The sequence below is a fragment of the Pieris rapae genome, chromosome 10 (genome assembly GCF_905147795.1).
Source record: "Pieris rapae chromosome 10, ilPieRapa1.1, whole genome shotgun sequence".
Taxonomy (NCBI): domain Eukaryota; kingdom Metazoa; phylum Arthropoda; class Insecta; order Lepidoptera; family Pieridae; genus Pieris; species Pieris rapae.
Window position 1 is genome coordinate 4,685,642 of NC_059518.1, and position 22,246 is coordinate 4,707,887.

The window sequence follows — 22,246 nt, forward strand, 5'->3', positions numbered from 1 at the left end:
TCAGTGGTTCCATCGAATGCGACGATGTGTAGAGAGGAACGGAGATTACTTCGAAAAGCAATAAAAGTATTGGAAACTTTCTATATTAAGGCGTTTTTCATTTTCTAAGCGTTTTCAGTGTAACCTAGGAAGAGGCGGGAAGACTTTGACGTTGTTTAGCATTTATTTTCGTTTCATATATGTTTCTCTATGTAAACTGTAAAAAAATTATAAAAGTAAACCACCAAAAAACAAATAATTTTTTTAATAGGTAAGTAGTTAGTTATAAGGTAGCTAAGTTTAATGTTAGCGTTATACAGCTTAGACTATCACTCCCGCATGTCAAAATGCATGTTCAGTGGTTTTTAGGTATTCCTTTAATTATAATATCAGAGATTATTAAAGCTCTGAATTCTATTCTAAAACGAATAATTGCAACTTTGGTATTAAAGTGCCTGCATCGGTATCATGTTGATAAACGAGCTTTACCCATTAGATTAATGAAAAATCCATCATCACTTAGTAAACAGTATTGAACGTTGACAAACAGCGCGATTGGCTGATTGCTTTTTAAAATAATTGCTAATAACTTCAGAATAACTGTTGTTAATTCTGTTTACTGAAAAATAAAACTGCAATATAACAGTAGGTATATTGCAATACAATATTCATTCCTATGGCCCCTGGGTGAAACAGAGGCTGTTCACATGGTGTTCTTTTTTGAGCCAAATTTCAGACCGCGTCAAGTCAATAGCACGAGCCTAGGCCTAAACTAAGCATCGTCAGGATTGTTTTGGGTGGCGTTTCCTTTTCTTTAGGGCCTACGGCGGCCGTCATCGACTCTCTGTGTAGGAGCCAGTAACCAGTTGCAAAATAACATCAGAAGAAGAAAAATCTCGTGGTAGTACTAAATACTATCGCTATCTATGTGAGTGGAACCGCGGGGTAGGTATAACTCCTTATATAACCTTCGAAAACAATGGTAGCCTGTCTCTAACACACGAAGCACATCCTTTATTTGTTTGGAATATGTGATGTAATAACTTTATGATTACTACACGCACGAATAAACTTGGCACCTGATTTGGCGATAATGATACTTGGCGAGGTGCCTAAATTCTGTGTGTAGCACTTATACACAATAGTACTAGAGGCCCCAGTAATACACACCTAGCCCTACTAATATTTATCAGTGAAACAATTAAATAGCGTCGCACTGCAATAATACAGCATAAGTCTAAGCTTTGTAATAATTAATCGATTACCGACTCGATACAATATTCGATTAATATTCATCGCCCCAAGTAACTTGAGACGTACTCGCAAATCGCTTTACGCTCCCGAATCGAATTATGATGAACTGAAGTCATCATAATACTTATTAAGTATTGAGTTAATTTTGTTCTTTATATCTTAGGCTCAATATACAAGTACAACAAGTACTTTAAAAATTTCTTAAATCATTTAATTCTAGTACGGTGGTACTTAAAGACTTTCATTAAATTCTACTGCGTGTATTGTTTTTTTTTTATATATAATTGTCAAGTTATAAATAGTGTTAAGTGATATACCGATTAGAATGCGCGCCTATTTAGCCGCCCCGGATAAACCCATGTTATACTCTTTAGCGAAGATTGAATGGGGCAGAGAGTCTCCATCGCCATTTTCACAAGAAATATCGATACAAATCGAATAGTTTGGTACGAATTTTAACAATGAGGGGGTGAAATTTTAGCGTGCTTTTCAACTCCGCCGAAAGAGGACGGCGGAGTCAAGTTGTATTTAGTCATTAGGCGAACAATTGAATGGCGACGGTCAAGCCTGGACTAGATTCAAAGTCGAAGTCATATTGTGACTTGTCGTCTATAATTCTCTAGTTCGCCTCTCAATAATGTAATTTCATATAGAAATAATGCAGTTATTTGATATGTTTTAAACATAGACATGTATTTATTAATATTATTTGTACGGTTTTATTTACTTTATTTGGTTTATATTGATTATTAAATAGGTATGAGTGTAAAGAGATTGCATTCTATCCGTCGCCAAAAATGGTTTGGCTTCGTAGGGTTTCGTTATTGGGATGCAGATAGGAGATCGATCGACTGTCACGCTGTGTTATGTGTTGTGTGGCGCTATGTTAAAAGCACCAAAGTTTCACATAAACTATGTAGTTTTCACATAAGTTCTCCCGCCGTTTCCCTTGAATAGCTTACTACTATGTAATATTAATTGTAACAAAAACCTTAGCCACAGCAACGCTCGGCCGAGTCTGCTAGTATTTAATAAAATTAAACAACATTATTGTTATATATTTATTTATTGAAGTGTTAACTTGTAATATGACACATGATTGCACGAATTCTTTGGATTTTTTTACATTATATACATTTAACTTATCCTAACTTAAACACAACAATTGTACTAATATAACTTGTAACGATTACTTAACTAGTATCTGCCGTAATTTGTACAAAAGGAAATTATTAAAACATATGTTATTAGAGTAACGAGTTTTATACAGGAATTCAATTATATATTATAAGATACACATATATAGTTTACTGTAATATGTGCTTCGTATAGTTTTCTGTTTGTGTAAACTGCTTTGGTATAATGGGGTCACATACTTTGCTTGTGTGGTCGTTCAACACAGATTTTGGTTATGATACACGTTATAAATTCAACGTTATTAAATAATCTTATTAAATTATATGAAAGTTCTTTTGAATTTCTATTGAATTTCACGAATTAATTTGTATTAGAATACTTATTTATTTTTAATGGTATGTTGTATACGATACCAGCAAGTGGCTTTACCATAAGTTTGACACTAATACCTGCGCAGAATATTAATAATTGTCTTATTAATAATATTTTACGCCTACTTTAGATCTAAATTGTTTGTCAAACTCGTGGTATGCGAACTACTGGGCGTCAGAAACTTTGTCGTTTTTAAAATTACTTTGGTATAATATAAACATTATTCATCTTTTTACAATCGTTCCTATATTAACGTATACGTAAAGTCTTATTATTTACAAAAATATAACAAGCGTGAATACATTTATGTAACAATCAAAATAAATAATGATCAATATTTTTGGATTATCTTTGGTATAAAATAATAGTCTTACATATCTTATGGAATGGAAAGTATGGATTATGGAATGGCTAAGCCGTCATATAATTGAAATAAAGATATCTAAGTATTATATTGGAATTATAAAAGGAATGCTACAATTGTCTTAGAAGCCCTCTTATTCGTAAAATTAGTCTAAAAGTACTTTTTGTCTCATTCTGTTAAATTATATTTCCGCTATGGTAAAAAGAGGCGGCCTTCAGTTAAACAGTGTAACTAAACTAGACTTTCTATGAATAAGAGGGTAAAGTGTAATTTTTTAAATTATTATCTAATAATATTCACTGAGATCAAAAACGTTTTTACAATAAGCTTATTACAGAGCTGTCAGCTCACTGATAATTTTTATGTTTCCAAAGTTCCAGTGTATACATTCTTTGCAGTTAATTAATCTCAAATTATTTATATACAGCCTTCTTACAACGTAATTTCAGCGATGTAAATATTCAGTTTTGGTACCCTGATGTATGGATATTGAATAAAATGTGTCATTAGATAGTTAAAGATAGCCAACGGTTTAAGAACATAATAATTTAAATCGCTATTAAAATTACGAGATAAACTCAGCTACTAAAAACTGTATACCAATTACCATATCTCATAAATCCGTCAAACTTATCGTAAAAGCTCATACAATGAATCTAAATACCCATTATCTTTAGAAAGCATCACTACTGAGTTTAATCACAAATTGTCTTTCTATACCTATCAGCCTTGGCGCCATGGCGCGAAGGCTGTTGAGCTTCAAGAAGGAAGAGGCTGTAAGGGCGGTACAGAGGTGCTGAGAGCGCGGTAGTCGGGACGAATGTGCTCTGGGTGAGTGGTGCGAAGATCTGTGATCAAAATGTTTAATTAATATGATTATTTTTTGAGGTCTTTACATATGAATTTGCGTTTTTTACGTAGATTTTTTAAAAGTAGAATACGTTTAATTATATAATAGGTATACATATAGGTACCATTGCTATCTATGCACTTTTGCCGTATATATAGTTCATTGATCCCTTTACTAAATCAATATTTAAAGAATTATTCTTTGAAGAAATTTATTCGGAATTCCTAACCAAAGTGGAGATATTTTAAGTCAAAGTGGCCAGTGCGACAAAACGCAATTTCATATTTCACGACCTAACATATTCCCAAACCATGGACAAGTGTTTACTAAAAGTTTTATTCAGCTTATTAACCAAGGAGACGACATCTTCAGAGTATGATGGTATTCGATCAAAGTAGCTTGTTAGAGAAGCTATAACATTTGAAAGACAGAAAAAAATGATAAAGCAAGCGTATAAAACTAAGTTGTAAGTCTTTCTGGCACATGGCTTACTACTTAACAGTTTACTGTAGCTTTTATAAAACAATTTTTTATTCATACACAAGACTTAAAGTTCGTATGGAAAATGAGTATTAAAAATATGCATCCACTTTGCTTTTAAATATAAAATAATACCACTTATGTAGTCTGAATATAGGTTCAAAGATCTACTTAATAAAACAAGCTGCCGTCTTTGAAAGGTCAAAAGGTCGATTAAAGCTTTCGAAAGCGAAACGTTTCTTAAACGATTGCTTCGTTAAATATAAAATAAATCTTACCTATCCTATGATCCGAGACATGCATATCCGGGTGCATGGCGTGTACATCGGTATGTGATGGCATATGCTGGGCGTTGCGTAGATCCGCATGTTGTGTCTCCCTGTGTCTTCGTAAGTCTACCTTGCGTTGAAAGGCTCTGCCGCAGAGTTCACAGGCAAAAGGTTTGAAACCGGTATGCTTCCGCGAATGAGTGATTAGGTTCGAAGATTGACTAAATGCTTTGCCGCAAACTTGACACTTGTGAGGTTTTTCGCCTGAGAACAAACGCATATTATTAGTAAATGTATCCGCGTTTAATATATAATAAGTATTTTATTTAAAAGTTCACTGGATTGAACCCGAGACGTTTTCCGCAAAAGAAGTAAGTAACCTAATTATGAGTCTGTAATTATAATCGGAATCACGATGGCTTTCCAATAGATCCGGATAACCGTACTTCAGATATCCGGTTATCGATCGCAGTCCGGTTGTGGGTGGAGGGTGCAAGGTTGTCAAATGCATAGCTGCTTTTTAATTTTCAATTCATATAAGAGATCATATTATTTATTAATATTGCGATCTTAACACACTAATATGCCGATATTAAAAATAATAACATATTGTTAATTAAACTTGATAACCTCGGACAGCTATCGTTAGGTTATCATTACAACGCGCAACACACTTTAAACTTTAACGCCTGATTATTTTATTAATGCAAACTACTATTACTCAAATCTCTAAATTATAACTGAAAGCATCAATAAATTCTGTCAAGCAACCTAATGACTAGTTTTAACAATACGTTTTTAAAATATCATAATTTTATAACTTTAAGCAATACTTAGAAAACAATAACCTCTATTATGATTATTGGTTAACATTACCAATAGAACATGTGGAACATTACCTCGTGTCCACATGTTCTAGGGACGGCATCGCTTTTTTTTATATTTTCGTATGTAAGTTGATGTTGACATGTGTTTGTCCTAATTTTGTGGCCCAATAAAAAAAAAAATTACGACTTGATAAATCGATAAAACCATTGTATGCAAAACATCTTATAAATTACTCCTCAAGATCCTACCAAAAGATTGACGTTTGACACATGACTTAATGTGGCCATAGACAATAACCAACTTAGTTTTGATTCACGTATACAATTTTAATTTTTTTTGCAAGGAACAACCCTAAACATTTGAACGTCCAAACACGTCGTATTAATACACGTACCGTAATCTGTGCCAAGTCGGGGCCGCATTACGGATGCGTGGAAGAAGCGTCCGGACAATATATTGCCCGGATATATACCCGGTTATAACCGTTTGTACCCGGCTATTAGGAGTTTATGTATCGTGATTGAAGTCTGGAATTTAATAATCTCTGGACTTCTTTGATGAGTTCGCTGACATTAGAAAGGCTCTTTAGGAATTTAACTGTAGGTTATGGAGCCGAAGGATAAATATTTTTATTATTATAATGTTTTAGTAATTTATTAATATATCTTTGTAAGGTTTGTTATATATTTTTTTTTATGAAGATATAAAAATTTAATGTCATATAACAATTGCTTCGTTCTTTTAATTTACGCTTAGATTGTTACCTTACACCAATCGGTCGCCACCGCAGTATCACTAACAAATCACAGCATCGTACCGATACCTAACAATTAGGTATATTTCGAAAAAGGGCCGCGGATGCCTTCAATCAAGGGGTCCGACTTCATTAGAGCGACAGAGACGCGGACCTCTCTTTTACGCGGGACCAATTTATATCTGTCGTGCTATTGGCCGTGATTGCGGGACTCCACCCAGCGTCGCATAGCAACGGGAGGGGGTTCCCCCTCCTCCCCGTTATGGATCGCAATTTTCCTTTGAATTGGAAATCAGAGTTCGCGTCCCTCGTTAGTCCTCCATCTTCGATAGCAGATTTGTGAAGATGTTCCTTTGTGCGATATTGATGTTTTTTATGTATCGTGTGTTGAATTTTAACGTATCGTATATTTGTTCGACTTGAATTTATATGGTTTTTATTTTATTTCTGCTATATTGATGTTAATATGTTTTTACTTTTTACGTATGTTGCATGGCAAGATCCATTTCTATGTTTGCCACATTAACTTTTAAGGCATGACTTAATTGATCAGACTTCTAAGTCCGCAAACCAAGAACAATATCTGTAAATAATACAGAATCTCAGAACGGGCGAGGGTATTATAATTATAACTTATAGGAACAAATTAATTTTGTATCCATATTATTCATAGTATTTTTTTTATAGAACAGAGGGCAAACGGGCAGGAGACTCACCTGATGTTAAGGGATACCGCCGCCGATGGACGCTCTTAATGCTAGAGGGCTCATGAGTGCGTTGCCGGCCTTTTAAGAATTGGTACACTCTCTTCTTGGAGGACCCTAAGTCGAATTGGTTCAGTGGGCTGAAGTATTTCCGAAGCAATTCTATAACGGCATCTTTTAAAGTATTTCCGTGCATAGTAAATATGTACTTAAAAAAGATGCGGTTATTCTTGTATTAATACACCTACGAAGACAGTGACAAAAAAATATAAAATTAAACCTCGTAATCGTATACAAAAGTCTCCTAAGTAGAACAAAAGGGATAAAGCCGAGCGAAGACAGGAATTACACAAAATTACGTACCAAAAGTCCAAGTGCGTAAAATCTTCTCAACTCAACGGCGTAATTACGGCCTATATAAGTGGGATGGGGGTTTGGGGTGCCTTAATTGTTCTAAAGACTCCCCCGGGATGGAGAAGGATCGACAATTCATTGAGTTCTCAGTGTTGAAAGATATACTGGCTGGATTTTGTACACGAGCCTTATTTCTTATTAAAGAAAACCAGTTTTGTCATATTAGAAGCCTCTAGAAGTTTGTTATATGTACCTACCTATGTTAAAATTTTGATTGTTTTGACCTTATCACTCTTGTATCACTTTGATCGGAAATAAAACACAAAATAACATTCATATACTTGTATAAGGCTTATAGGCATTTATAAGTTATAGTTGTTAACTTATCGATACTTTGTGATTAGTGGTTAGGTCCTTTTTAATTTATAAAATTTTATTAATATATATTTGAAAATTCAAACAATTTTGATATTAGTATTATCACGACTGTCTAATTATACATTTTGTATTAATAAAAGAGTTAACGTTTATGTATCATATGTTTCTTGGCAAATGCTATTTTATTTTTCCAAACTACAAATCGCATTTTCCTTTAGTAGCTAGTTCGGAATAAGCTTAGCGGAGCTTTCATTAAATAAACTTTCTACGAGTATCTCTTTAGCGTGTCACGTAAAAAATCACGTGGCATCAGCGATTCACGCTCGTTACGTTTCTAGTACGTCGTTCTGTTTCTATAGCTGTGTAAAGTTTTAACGCGTTGAGATTTTTTACTATAAGGCGATTTAGGTATATACTATTTTATGTACATAGCCATAGACAATGGCTTCACGCTTTTTATAGTAATTTAAACAAGTACTTACGCATTGCAATTACCGAAATCTCATTTCTATTATCTGTGGTTTAGTTTAAAAAATCTAAAAATATGCTGTATTCTGTTAATAAATACGTATATATGTTATATAAACCATACATATATTTGTGAAACTGAAAGTAATCATTGTTTAATATTTCAATGAAATTTTTAAACATTTCGTTGGGTTCAAAATTAACTCATATATTTTATGGGTGAGATTGCATTTGTTTTTTTACTCACATATTTTAGATCAAAGATTGTTTCCCTTACGATGTAAACTTTTGCTCAAGATTGTATTGAATAGAAAAATTATTTGGGTTTAGCCAACTCATACCTGGCTATCATATCAAACTGTATATTTATATATGTGAAAGCAAAATACGCGTAGTGAATATTGAGCTAGACTGGGGCGTTAAGCATCAAGCTCCCTGAGATTGAAGGTATCCCTGTGAGCGATAACCGTAAATCCCAAACTACCTCTAGTAAATACAGATATGCATTGATAAAAGATTTTAAACTTGTAATATAAAATCAATCACACATTTTAAAGCATAATAAAAAGAATATATCAGGTTTCAAAATTGTAATCATTGTATAAATAGGTATGTAATTGGAAATTATTATTTTCTATTTTTTATGAAACGGGGCAAACGGGCCTCATCTAAGTGATACCACCATCTATAGACACTCACATTGCCAGATAGCTCGCCGGCCTTTTAAGAATAGGTACGCTTCGGACATACATTGGTGGGTAGCTGGTTCCAAATAGTGATGGTGCGCGGCAAAAACTGCCCTACAAACGCTCGGTTGTGGAATGATGGACATCGGGGTAATACCGATAATAAACTCAGCTGCCAGTATTAATCTGAAATACACTATGTATTGTAAGATTTTCAACGTAAAAGCCTATTTTTTTGTAAGTCACAATCTTATGCAATACTTTTCCGGACACGTGTTATATTATCACTACCTCTTTATTATCTTTTCTATCTGTTGTGAAAAATATTAATTGATAATTCTTAATGAGACACTGATTAACGACCCAAATCACAAACAAAATGATAAAGGAAATTATAACGAATCTGTTAGGAACAGACGTCGAATTAACGGAGAAAATCATTACGGGCCATTATCGAGGCACTAAACGCGAGATTCGCAATAAAACAGACATTAATATAATTAAATTATAGAATCCGGCCCTGGCTGGCTCATCTGCACAGTATCAGAGCGGGATTTTTATGGCGACGTACTTTAGCGAGCTCTGAATTAAATATATGATGCTCACGGCTTAAAGTGCTTCCTGCAAGATTTTAAGAAATATTGTGCCTATGTATTATTAAAGCGATGTTTATTTTGAAAATCACTTTATTTCCTTGGTATTTATTTTGTATTGTTCTAAGGCGAAAATTTTAAAAAAGGTTTTCTTAACAATAAAATATTTTGTTTGCTTATGTCACTGTCAATTCACGAATGACAATATGAGTTATATAGACTATATCATTTTGCTTAGTATAGGCATAATTATAAAAAATAATTGCAATAGTTTTTATTACTTTTTTATATCTATTATAAATAATAAACTTAATAACATTGTTATATTTTCCATTGTATGTAGTTTTGATATTATTCCTCATATTCCTTCTTTTGATCAATATATGTTTATTCTTTGTATATATGGTATATAATTAAACGTAGGTATACTTAATAATACTGTGAACCGTACCTCACGAAGAGAAGATTGTAGTGTTAAGGGGGGGAGGGGAATGCACTCTCAATGCACCTGAGACCGTAAGTGCGCTTTTGTCGAAGCTGAAAATCCATACCTCACTTAATGCTAGACTATACTCCTTATTTATACATCTTATTTATTCTGTTTTAACTGTAGTATTTTTTTTGGTATGGACAAAAGTAACGGAGACGAATTCAATAGAAATAATGTTCAACATTAGGTTAAGAAGCATCTTAATGGGATTTGCTATAAAGGTCACACAAAAAGCAGTTATAAAGAAGAAAAAAGATTTCACCTTTCTTTTTTTATGTACTCTTTAGGTGTGTTATCCAATAAGTTACCAATACCATTTACCTAAGTTATTTAATGCCGCCGTCGACTACATAGTCGGAGAATTATCTAGAAAGCATTTATAATAAAAAAACTGTAGTAGATTGTACCTAGTAGATATTTACAGATTAGTCTAACCTAACATAAGGGGAGTATTACTAGGCAAAGAGAAAAGCCGACGTATGAAAGTTGTTTCGTACGCCAGTCTTAAGATTTGTAAGGGTACATTTAAGTTATAATAATAAAAATGTAGGTAAATGTTAACAAATCTTCACGCGGCAAGGCGTGATTCCGAGGTCGGCTGAGTGAGGATTTCTGCTGAATCCCGGTTTATGAGCCTCCCTCAACCTCTCCCCACAACCCACGCGGATAATGCAAGAATATTATCTGCCCAAATCCTTTATGGATATCTGTTTTCAGAATGAATGCGAATATAGTCTTGATTTCTTTATAGATTCGCTTATATATTGCAATAGCTCGTTTATATCTATTGTATGTGGTTTCTGAAATAAGAGATGGATTATCTATATCAATATTTGAAATTAAAAATAAAATTTATTCGGACACACTAACAAAGTATCCAAACATAGAATAATACTGTCATGAACCTTAGTTTAAGCTTCCCGTATTAAAGAAAATTAGTTTAACATAATATTGGTTATTAGCCATAATTATCGGTAAGATTGAACAAAAACATTTTTGTGTCTTGAAAGTAACAAATTACATTTTGATTCTCAGCGATATTTGAACTAAAAATCATTTCTATAACAGTTTTATCAACGGGAAACTTGTTTCTAATTCTTATCTTCTATTTATAAAACCATAAGTGTTTGGAGAGCATTATATATATAGTATGTCACAATTCCGTGTGAAAGCCTGAAATGTTTTCTCAGTATAAAATCAATTGTATAGCAATCAGGCAAACAAACAAGAGCTTCTGTCTCAATCTTTCCTACAACTAATGGAAACGCAATCTTGCTAGAGAGCTTCGCAAACAAACCGAAATTACGTCGTCGGTTCAAAGAAATTGCCTTTGAACAAGAAAATATTAGCACATCCTTAATTTTCCGGAAATAATTGATTCCGGAAATTACTAATAACATCCGGTCTTCAATAGTGGCTTTGTTTTAATGTTAAAGGAGGCGGTGTTACTTTACTAGTATATATTCAAGTTTGTGTAATTGGACTGAATTTTTTCATATCACAAGTATTGTACAAATGTAGATTTTTTGATACAGATGCTTCCAAACTCCATATATTATAGTCTAGATATATTCTAGTATATGAAAGCCTGACTAAAGGTAGATTAACCCATACCTTAGATGAAGTTGTATTAATCACTGGTAGCTGGAGCTGGGACAATAAACGACCTCAATCTATTGAGTTATACGTCTACGTAATATATGAAATCTTTTGATCTTCCAGTTATTTAAGATAAAAACAAAACAATTTTGTACGTAGCCACCCCCACCCACAGACGAAACCCGGGTCAGCGCAGACTTTTACGATTTCTGCTTCGGAAAGATATATGCTGTGTAAATGCCACTTAGAGAGAAGATTTATTGAACCTTGTGTATGGACTCGGTATTTCAAACATATGGCTTACGTGACTTGAAATATTCGTATTTGCATATTTTTATGACATAACAGGAAATACATTGTTATAATATACTTAAAAGGAAATGTTTATATGTAGGACATTTCATTATATATAGTGCTGCTTACTAATGTCTATGTGTGATTCGTTTCGTTAGTTAAAATGGTTCAGTGTTGAATTACCCTATTTTATTATGTTGGCTATTAGCATTACATTATAAGTATCTTAATAAGTTTAAAATAAAATTATATATTCTTTGTGAAGGTGCAAATAAGAATTATGTTAGTACCCATATCTAGTTTAGATTAGATATGTTATTCATATTGCCATATATATTTTATATATTAAAATTGTACCCAAGTTAAAATACTGCAGCGATTTCTCCTTTTTTGTTATGTTGACAGTTTCAAATCAATACTAAGGATGTTATTATGAAAAAAAATTGTTCATAAATGACGTGTCGCAAAATAGAATTATATTTGTATCCATAACTGATTATTTTAACGATTAAAAATTAGGAAGGATAATCTATATTAGGTGAGGTAATAGATTATAAACATTGGTCAAAACAGAGTACGATGATTGGTAATCCCGGGAAAACCTAATAAGATCCTTGCTCGTTGACAGTTGACAAATTCGTTAATTCCACGACCCTCGGCTAGGGTGAGGTATTTTCCTCGAAATCAGACAGGCGAAAATTTTTGCTGTTTCACAGAGAGCATTTCTGAAGTGTTTTTATGTCCATAAATTATTGTTTCACAAAATCCGATGTAATCTATATAAAGTGCAGAAAACTATTTAAATTAAATCACTTATATAGTCTGCTATTTATAATTAGATAGGCATAGATATTTATTTTTTTTAAATAGAGAAACGTCAACATTTATTTAAGACATAAACATATCTTCATATAATCAGTCGTTAGCTTAATTTTCGTTGCCGTTTTCTTCTTTAGAAAAATTAATAGTGAAACGTGGAAATTTAATATTAAAAGCACAGAATAAAGGTCACCAGACATCAATTGCAGTCTAGCAATAAAGGAGGTGACAGTAACATTCCACGCGATCCACACTTAACACCGAACAACTTAGGTGTGGATATGGTATTTATTATTTTTGCTAAGCCGTTCTATGGAAAACATTGTTTTCTTACCAACATATATACATGTATATATAATATGAATAAATAATTAATCTAATTGTACTCTTGTTTTATTCTGTCAAATTGAAATTTAAAAACAACCGTAATAAATTATATATCTACACATTCCCCGCGAATTATTCTAGATATAGGCAGTAACTACACTAAGTAACATTTTGGATTAATATATATGAAACTTACACATATCTAATGGTAAAATATTGCTATCGGTCAGTAGTTCTCGAGATTAACCCCTACAAAATCAGACACTTTTTAAATGTTTAGATGTTGGCGCCTAATTTTATTCTTTGTGGTTAATTTTTTGTTAATTATTTACTTTAGGCTCATGTTATCCCTTATATTGGGGCCTTATATTAGGCACTATTTATTAAAAGTTGTGTTTATATTGTTTCAGCGTTCAATTAGAACTTTGTGAAAGCTGTGATTAATTAGTTTTTTGGAATATATTTTTATTCTTTGAGGTTATTTTCGTTAGGTACTCGGCACCTAAGGCGTATATAAGGCACAGTTCATATTAGTTTACCAGTTTCAAAGTGACAACCTCATTTCTAGCTTTGTAATACCATTCCTGTTTATGTGCGTGGAATTATCAAAGGCATATATTTACTGCAATAATTAATTTGTCGTCATTCGATAGTAGGTATATAAATTGTAAACATTATTAAATTACAAAGATTTGCGTAACTTCCTGCAGAATCGAGTTTGCGTTATTTTCCTTTATTTATTCAATTAATTATTAATTAATTTTTAGTATATTAGAACATAGCTATCAGAACTTATATGGTTTAAGGAAAAAAAGTTATACATATTTAAATGATTTTTCCTCAGTAAATTATGCTATAGTAAGCTCCAAAAATAAAAGCTCCTTAATGAAATGTTATTTAATTTAATAGAACAATATGTTATATCTCTCAAATGTACGAAATTTGGTTATTTCTTTCGTTATACCTATAATTCTAACTGATAGGTTATTTGGTTGTCAGAAATTACTTAACAAAACTTGTTTTCAGTTAACGTTTTATCGTACATACCCTATTCTGACTTCTGAGGTTCCACCTCCAGATAACCTAAGTCCAATACAATACAACAAAGACACATCAGCTATTAACGTCTTGAAAATCCCAAATTCCGCCCGAATAATTCTCAAACGCAATAAGTGAAGTGACTGTCACATTCCGCCAAGAGTGACTCGAACATTCCAGAATTGTTGCTCACAATCCCGCTGGGACAATCTTACTGCATACTTGACCGTTCCCGCCAAATGTCCGCCATTTTATGTAACGACACTTGATTACGAGGTGAGAAAGGTTTTGTTTTAATATTTGATGCGGTTAGATGCCAGTGTTTCGGGCGATTTTCAGCTTTTCCATTATGTTTTTGTACACCTGAAGTAGTTTTTATAGTTCTGGTTCTTTAAACTTGAAAAGGGAATGGCCAAATAAACATCTAAGAACATGTTGCCAGTACAAACATAACATGAACAACTGAACAGTACAAACAAAGCCAGACAGTTCAAGTACACTCCGGGGCTCTCACTAGCTGTTTCTGTTAAGTACCTAAACGGCCTAAATTGAGATACCAATATATTAATAAAACATTTCTAGTTACTAGAACTATGTGAGAGGTAAAATTGCATTTGCCAAAGACAATAAAAGTAACTTTAGGGTAGTAAGTAAAAGCGTCTCCTGATTTATTCATATAGATACTCAGAAATAGAAGGTGCCCATAACACTTCTTGCAGTCTCTATTAAGGGGAAGATACTCTATTCTTGTTCTATTTCTCCATTATACTACTGTTTAGCACTTAACACTAACGTGCACTAACTAATTTAAACTGTATCTTTTTCCTAATATTCAAATTAAACTTTTATTTATTATTAATGTTGTAAATAACAATAATAAATATTTAATTGGAAAGAAAATTGTACATTCAGATTGATTAATTATAAAAAACTCACAATCAGCCTCATAAAAATAGACATGCAAATGACATATTAATTATAATAATGTCAATTATGACATTATTATAATTAATATGTCATCATTATTAAATGATGACGGTAAAGTTACCTTGCCTTACCTTACCACCTTGCCTTTAAAACATGTATCACCTTCCCCTTGAAAGCGCTACACGTCAGTAATCTATTACTTTTAGGAAGATAGACCAATATTAAAATTATATGTATTACTAATTTTAATTATAGTATTATACATTTCTTATTACTTACTAATAAATTATGAAAACCTATCCTGCTGTTCATAACCATTCGGTTATAATTCCCATTATTGAAATTCAACTGACACCCGACACTACTAATCCCGAATATTACGCGTCAAATCTAATACAATAAGTATGACAAAATAAATTGCCACTCAACCGCTTATATTTGTCAGAGTAAGGGTTGAACGTCATTTGTACGGATTATACGTGATAGTCATTAAAGGATTTAAATAATATTACTTCGAATGAGATCATATCTGTAATCTATGAAATGAGTTTTGTATATAGAACAATTAATTTTAGAGCTCTAGAATGCTACCATAATTTTAAATTTAGAATATTATTTTCTGTTCTATGAGAGTTCAATAAAAGTTTTGATTGGTAACGAAGGTTTAGATAATGCTGAATATTGATGCTATGTGTTAAAAATTATAAATAAATAGAAGTTTTAGTTATTATAAGCTGACAATTTTCTTTTCAGATTACAGCGTCAGGTATGAGGTCAACGTCCGCGCTGCAAATCTGCCTCGCTAAGGCACGTATGGAGTACGTGCTCGGAACGAAGGAAATCCTAGACTGAAATGTGTAAAGGCTAAATTTCACACATATATATAAAGAATATGTATAGAATTTTGCTTATCTAGATCAAAATCTAAATATCAATAAGTATAATTCATAGTAAATATGGCCTTTGCATTACATAACTTTTCATTTAAATTTTACGTACTAATTTGTACTTACGATATCATTGCTTTTAAAATGCGTAACTACATAAAGATTAATAATCTTAAAATCCCCGCACATAATGCATTAGCTAATATTTTTCTAATACTTGAAAGTTGAAACTGTTTGTGATGGGGCATCTGTCAATTATAGAACTTAATACGTCACCATAGAGGTTTGATGCAAATATTAGCGGCAACGCATGTATACTGTGATAATACTTGACAACTGCCGCCATTGCGACATCGGCGAATCATAACACTCGAAAAGCGCGCGTAGCGTCGGCCAATCAAAACACGGTAATTTGATTATGGAACGCGAGGTTTATTTTCAAAACCCGTATGGTCATTCAAATTTTTGATCAAAGCTTGTGGTAATGAAATAGTGGAATATTTATAGATGTATATTTTCAGACGAAGAAGTATAGTTTTATTAATGCTAATAATGTAATAAATGTCCTTTTAAAATGGGTAGATTAAATATTTTTCAATAAGGAAGTATTGCACAATTATATGTATTCCCACGGACTTAAAGCCAATCACTTGTTTTGTACGAAATCTTATTAATTCCGCCAGATGGCGTGATTATAGTGCATTTCAATAAAACGTTAGTATCGGATTAGCAATTAAATTTATTGTTTAAATAATCACACAGACACCGGCGCATGGCACGCGTCACGCACGTGTTCTACAATCAACCAGCTATAAGTGAACCCCAATTTAAAACTTAATATTAAAAATTAAAGGTCACCCTTGGTTCAATTGTATGCCGAAAATTCTACGAAACGAAATAAACCTTTATAATAAAAGAATTTAGATTCAATTTTTCACAAAAATCGTTTAACAAGTTGTTTAGTTCATAACTAGTTAATCTCATACATTTTCGAATGTAAAATGTACAAAAAAGTAAGTATAATGTTTTCATTCAAAATCCACAATGCTGATGGATTTTTCAAGGAAAATGTTATGAACGTTCGTTGTTACCAACTGCATACGGGAAGTGAGATAAACAACTTTGTTTTATGAATGATTATTTTATATGATGACTAATATTTTATTTATATATCAACACCTGATATAGAAGTTGTGTGCTAATACCAAGATGGTTGATGGGTGTTGAACGCGGTCTGTTCAGCAGGGAAACCTCCGTTGCCTTGTATATCACAGGGTTTACGCTGACTGATCAAAGTATTTGAACGAGGACAAGCCAGTGTTTCTCTAAAGAGGGAAATTCAAGGAAACAGTTTTTGGTGCCTGCCATGCGCACGAATGAATGATACACAGACTTCTTTCGAAAATCAAAACTAAAAGAACACTTTATGGATATGTAAATTGCAGACGGTCATTTGAATAAAACACACTAATATTACGCGCGAAATCGAGCTATTCCTTCGGGAGCAGCGCCCTCTGGGGTCGTTTAGCTGCGGGGGGTAAAGATAGAGAGCTAATCGTGATAATGTGTTTATTGAATTAGGCGCCGCGTGCGATGCCACGCGTCTCGAATTGCACCATTATGCGGTAAAAATCATATTGACCTGTTAGATGATTGACAAAGATTTTTTATTCTTTCTTAATTGAGAAAGTGTATAAATGTAGATTAAATTAGGAACATCGCTGAACGATGATTTGAGCAAAACTATTAATAATGAATCATAATCCAAATAATTTTGTTAAGATTTAACTGAATTATTCAAATTATTACATTCTTTAATTATAATTTTCGTTACATATTGCGATACAAAATTCTTTATCTTTAGGGCTTCAATGATTTGTGAACGCCAGACCAAGTTACCAAAGGTACTGGGCAGTATAATATGAATAAAGTTTACAAAAATTGCCCACAAGCAAAAACTCTTATTACAATTTATACTATTATACTGTATCTGCAAAGTATAGTAATTAAGTAAAAGTACTCTTACAAAGAAACAATCCAGTGTCATATTACTCGGGGCAAAAATGGGGCCGCGGACATTAATTCAATTATTTTCCTCCCGGGGGTACACAGTACTATATGGGGTATGGGACGAATCCACTGTCACTTTTTCGCGTGTGAAAAAATCTCGAATCTTAACATCCCTAGTGTATATTGAGTTACGAAAACAAGACTAAGAATAAATCTGATAAGCCTTCGGTATATTCGTGAATGTATCACGAGATGAAACTTCACGGGAATACATTTTTCATATAAATGCTTTCCTTACTTCACAAAACGTATTGCCATTTATATTTTTATAATTCCTTTTAGCTTTGAGCTTCTGGTATTAAAGCAAGTTTATTTATTTCATATTTTTTTCGTCAGTTATCAAGCCTACTAGAATAGACTCTGGAGTCACTATTAAGCCATTGATTTGAGTAATATACGGTGTATTTTGTATTAAAAAAATATATTCGTGGAGACTACATAATTCAAACAGCTGACTCAATACTGCTGGTTTACTCTGGATGCCCTCTTCCCAGGTGACTTTAAGTAATCTAAGAACCCAAATAAAAACTACTTAGCTAGCCAGCTAGCTAGACCTGGAGTATAAAAACCGATAAAAACATCTTCCCAAGTCACTGAATCGAAAATTACATGTTCAAATCACGCATTATCCCCACTCAGAAATAACATCAACCAGTAACTAAATAAAGGAAATTAAAAGAAAGCGCCACTAAAATCGAAGTATCTTGAGATGTCCTCGGGGTCCTTAATTAAACTCCGGGCACGTAGCGCTCCTTGATTCAGACTCCCTCCCCCCTTGACCCACCCCCTACCTTATGGAGCGCTTAGATTTCCACCCCTAAGTTTGTGGATAGAATACGGAAGACTGGAATCTCGTAGACAATTTGAAAGATTGGGCTGTGTTAACGTCAGCTAAAGATTATTATAATTATAACTGATAGGCTGCGGATGTATGAAGGTGTAGTAAATGGATAATATAGATGTATATTTAGGCATCTTTAGCTAAATTTTTTTAATTTAATTAGACTTTTACGTGTTAATTTTTACTGTACTAAAAATTGTTTGCGTCATGTAAAAATTTTAGCGGTTTAAGTAGTTTGTAATTCTATTAGTTAGTCATAGATATTCAATATAAAGCATGCTGTGGTTGCCTGTTGAATGAATTTTAGTTTTAATTTGAGTGCGTTCATAGGTGTAAGCTTATACTGTAATACTAGTTGAGAAACTCTTATAAATAAATAAATTAAGATAACAATTATATAATCATTTTTATGTACAAATACTTATCAAATATTACTATACAGATTAAGTTATTCTTTAGATAAATTTATAATTAATTGCGTTACTATAAATTATTCTGAAATAAAAAAACAAAAGAAAATAAAATCTTTGTGAAACTGGCGTGCAATAGACAATATTAATAAGGAGTTCTTCCTTATTTGCACGGTAATATCAAGACCCAGCAGTCAAATTACCTACTTAAAGTCGATTAAAAACTTCTTTGTGTCTTTGAGGCCAAGCGAGAAAAGGCTTTAAAAAGTAATCAGTGGGCCTGCGAGCCCAAGTTAGGATCGTTTGGCTCAAGAATAGCAATTTTGAAGTGTTTTATACATTTAATTTTCGTTTTCCCAATCTTTTTATGTTAATTATCTTGTAAATGTCTACTTGTGTTCAACTCTTATATCGTTACCAACTTTTTATAATCTTTCTAAAGCAAATTTTGTATTAAAAATTAATTATTGTAGCTACGTGTTTCATGACGTGCTGAGCAATAGAACGTAACGTAAATAAATAACAATTGAAAGATACGAAGCATATAATTCAAATAATATATACATATATTAATTTAATTTTTTACATAACAGCAATTGGAAATAGTTACATAGAAAATATAATAAATGTTTATTTTCAATTTGTCTTTGACTAACCAAGCCCTGATCATATTTTACTTACTATAATTCACGGGAGCAATTTTCTTATGGTTTCGGCAGCACTTGCAAAATTGTGATAAATGAAAGGTAAAAAACGTATATGAATAAGGTAAAAAGAATATATGAATTAAATAGAAATATTCACCCCAGATCACTTGATAAACGTCTAAAAAAGCCCATCGTGTAATCAGATCGCATAAAACTCATTTCTAATTGCATAACAATGAGAAGCAATTCCACAAATGCTTTCTAACCGTCTACCGCAAGCCACGGTAAAAAAAAACAAAATGGCCGAACCGCCAGTAATTATACAGAGAGCTAATGTGCTCCTGTTTATTCCCCGACTAATTAAGAGAAGGTTTTTAAAAAATTGCCCGACGGAGCATCAGCTATCAAACATTCATGTTTTTTTTAATTTTTGAAAAAGTATTATGCAAGGGTTTCAATCTTGACAGCTAATTTTCAGAAATTTAATGTACCATTGCTACTGATATTTCTGTACCTACTTTATCGTGCTAGTGGGCAAGTGCATCAACCTTCTGATCACGTCAAAAGGAAACGACTATTTTCGGGTTTTCAACCGTTTCTTGCTTGAGCCATTACCTACTCTTTATATTTTATGAAACATGTTATATTTAAATTTATTTTGTGAACGTTGTAATACAAACAATATTTATATGTAATTATTTTCTTTCTACATCGTAAAGTCGAATTTTTAATTAACTTTAGACTTGAAAAAACAACAAACAAACACTCAATAAATAAGGTGACAGATCGCAGGTCGCGGTTACGTCTTGACATTGACTAATCGTTCGTTTAATTTAGCGAGCAATTATAAAATTTTCACGATAAATTGTTAGGGAGGCATTAATCAAGAAGTTGGGACACTAATTAAAATACCGTTCGCAACTATGTTGATATTGTTAATAATTTATCCGGTAGAGGGATGATCAGGTGTGGTTTCACCCTAACTTTGCTTGTTAACAGTTTCCGATATTTATGTTACTATCAAGGAACTTTAACTTTACTGTAATCAATACTTAAAAATGCATAATGAAAATAATGTCACACATAAAATACTATTGTAACTCCAATAGTGACGCTGAAGCTTTTGATAAAGTACTACGACGTAGAAATGCTACGAACTAATACGGCCTGCGTAGATACTTTATGTATATAGATAAACATACTATATAACAGTATAATCATAGTAAATTTTCAAATATTTCACGTAAATTCAATGAACAAATACTACGTCAAATGTATAAGAAAAGCTTCGTACAAGACTTTACATACTATGCATATAAAACAACCCTTACAGTATTTTGTCCCTATCATGCCTTATTGTATTATCTTTCTTCTTTGTCTAACACACGACGAGCAGTGAAATAGTGAATCTATGCGTCTGAATCACGAGCCCTCCCTTATCTTAAATGAACTGAGTAGAGGTAGGTACTTTAGAAGATAGAGGACTGCTTTATGTAAGGGGAATCTGTTTCTATAAATTTCAGTTGAAAGCGAAAATCGATATTGGGAACATAAGTATGTACCGAATTCTACCGTTGTAGTAGTAGTTTTAATATTGAGACTGAAAACATTAAAAACTTTTTTGTATGACTAACATGAATGTATATATAATATATATGTATAAGCTATGAAAGATTCTTCAAATATATTAGGTTTTTTCCTTGTCAACGACTCGTAGACGATACGGATAGTTATAATATGGTCAAAATATTCGGCCGGACACATTTCAGTATTTCACTATTTATAACCCTTGGTCCGTGGTATCCTAGCGCTATAAAGCTTTTTAGGGAAATTCCAAAAAGGTTAGTCGACATCACAGGAGACCGAAGAGCTGGCAGCAACCTCGGACAAAGAATTAGTCTAGCTATTCAAAGGGGGAACGCTGCCAGTATCTTCGGAACCTTGCCTAAAGGGACTCCATTTAATAATATATTTTAATTATTATTAAATTTTAAGATAAGTTATTACGTATATAAGAATTAACTACAATTATATTTTTATCTTTTAATTGAATTAACAATTAAACATTTTATGAAATTAAGACATTATTTACATAACTTTCGAGTGCTTTTCGCCAATGATGGTGAGTAGCTGTATTATGTCGACAACTAACGATAGTTTATAATGTACCTACATTTATTAAATCATACATGTCAATATTAAATCTTGTGAATTCGCTTACAATAATATATTAATTTATTTGAAAACAAAACAGTAAAAAACTGTATATTATATAGTTTTCTTTTCACATCGAATATAATACATAAGTTAACCCTATTACGTGTATCAAAGTCGCCCCACCGTTCACCGCAAACGTCTCGACTCACCCCGTCTACGATTATAAAACGCCCTTGTTCATCTTAGGTGTTAATGTACATTAATTATGTG

At 32.5% G+C, this 22,246-nt stretch overlaps 1 protein-coding gene across 1 annotated transcript in view; it reads right to left on the reverse strand.

Annotated features, from left to right (window-relative positions):
* Window positions 1–2,286: 2,286 nt before the first annotated feature.
* Window positions 2,287–22,246, reverse strand: part of LOC110991278 (zinc finger protein Gfi-1b) — a 46,591-nt gene continuing 26,631 nt past the window's right edge. Inside the window, exons 5-6 of the mRNA XM_045629832.1 lie at window positions 4,715–4,969; window positions 2,287–3,954 (exon numbers count right to left, since the gene is read on the reverse strand). Of these exons, the coding sequence (XP_045485788.1) occupies window positions 3,866–3,954; window positions 4,715–4,969 (344 nt within the window). The 3' untranslated portion in view covers window positions 2,287–3,865. The remainder of the gene's footprint in view (window positions 3,955–4,714; window positions 4,970–22,246) is intronic.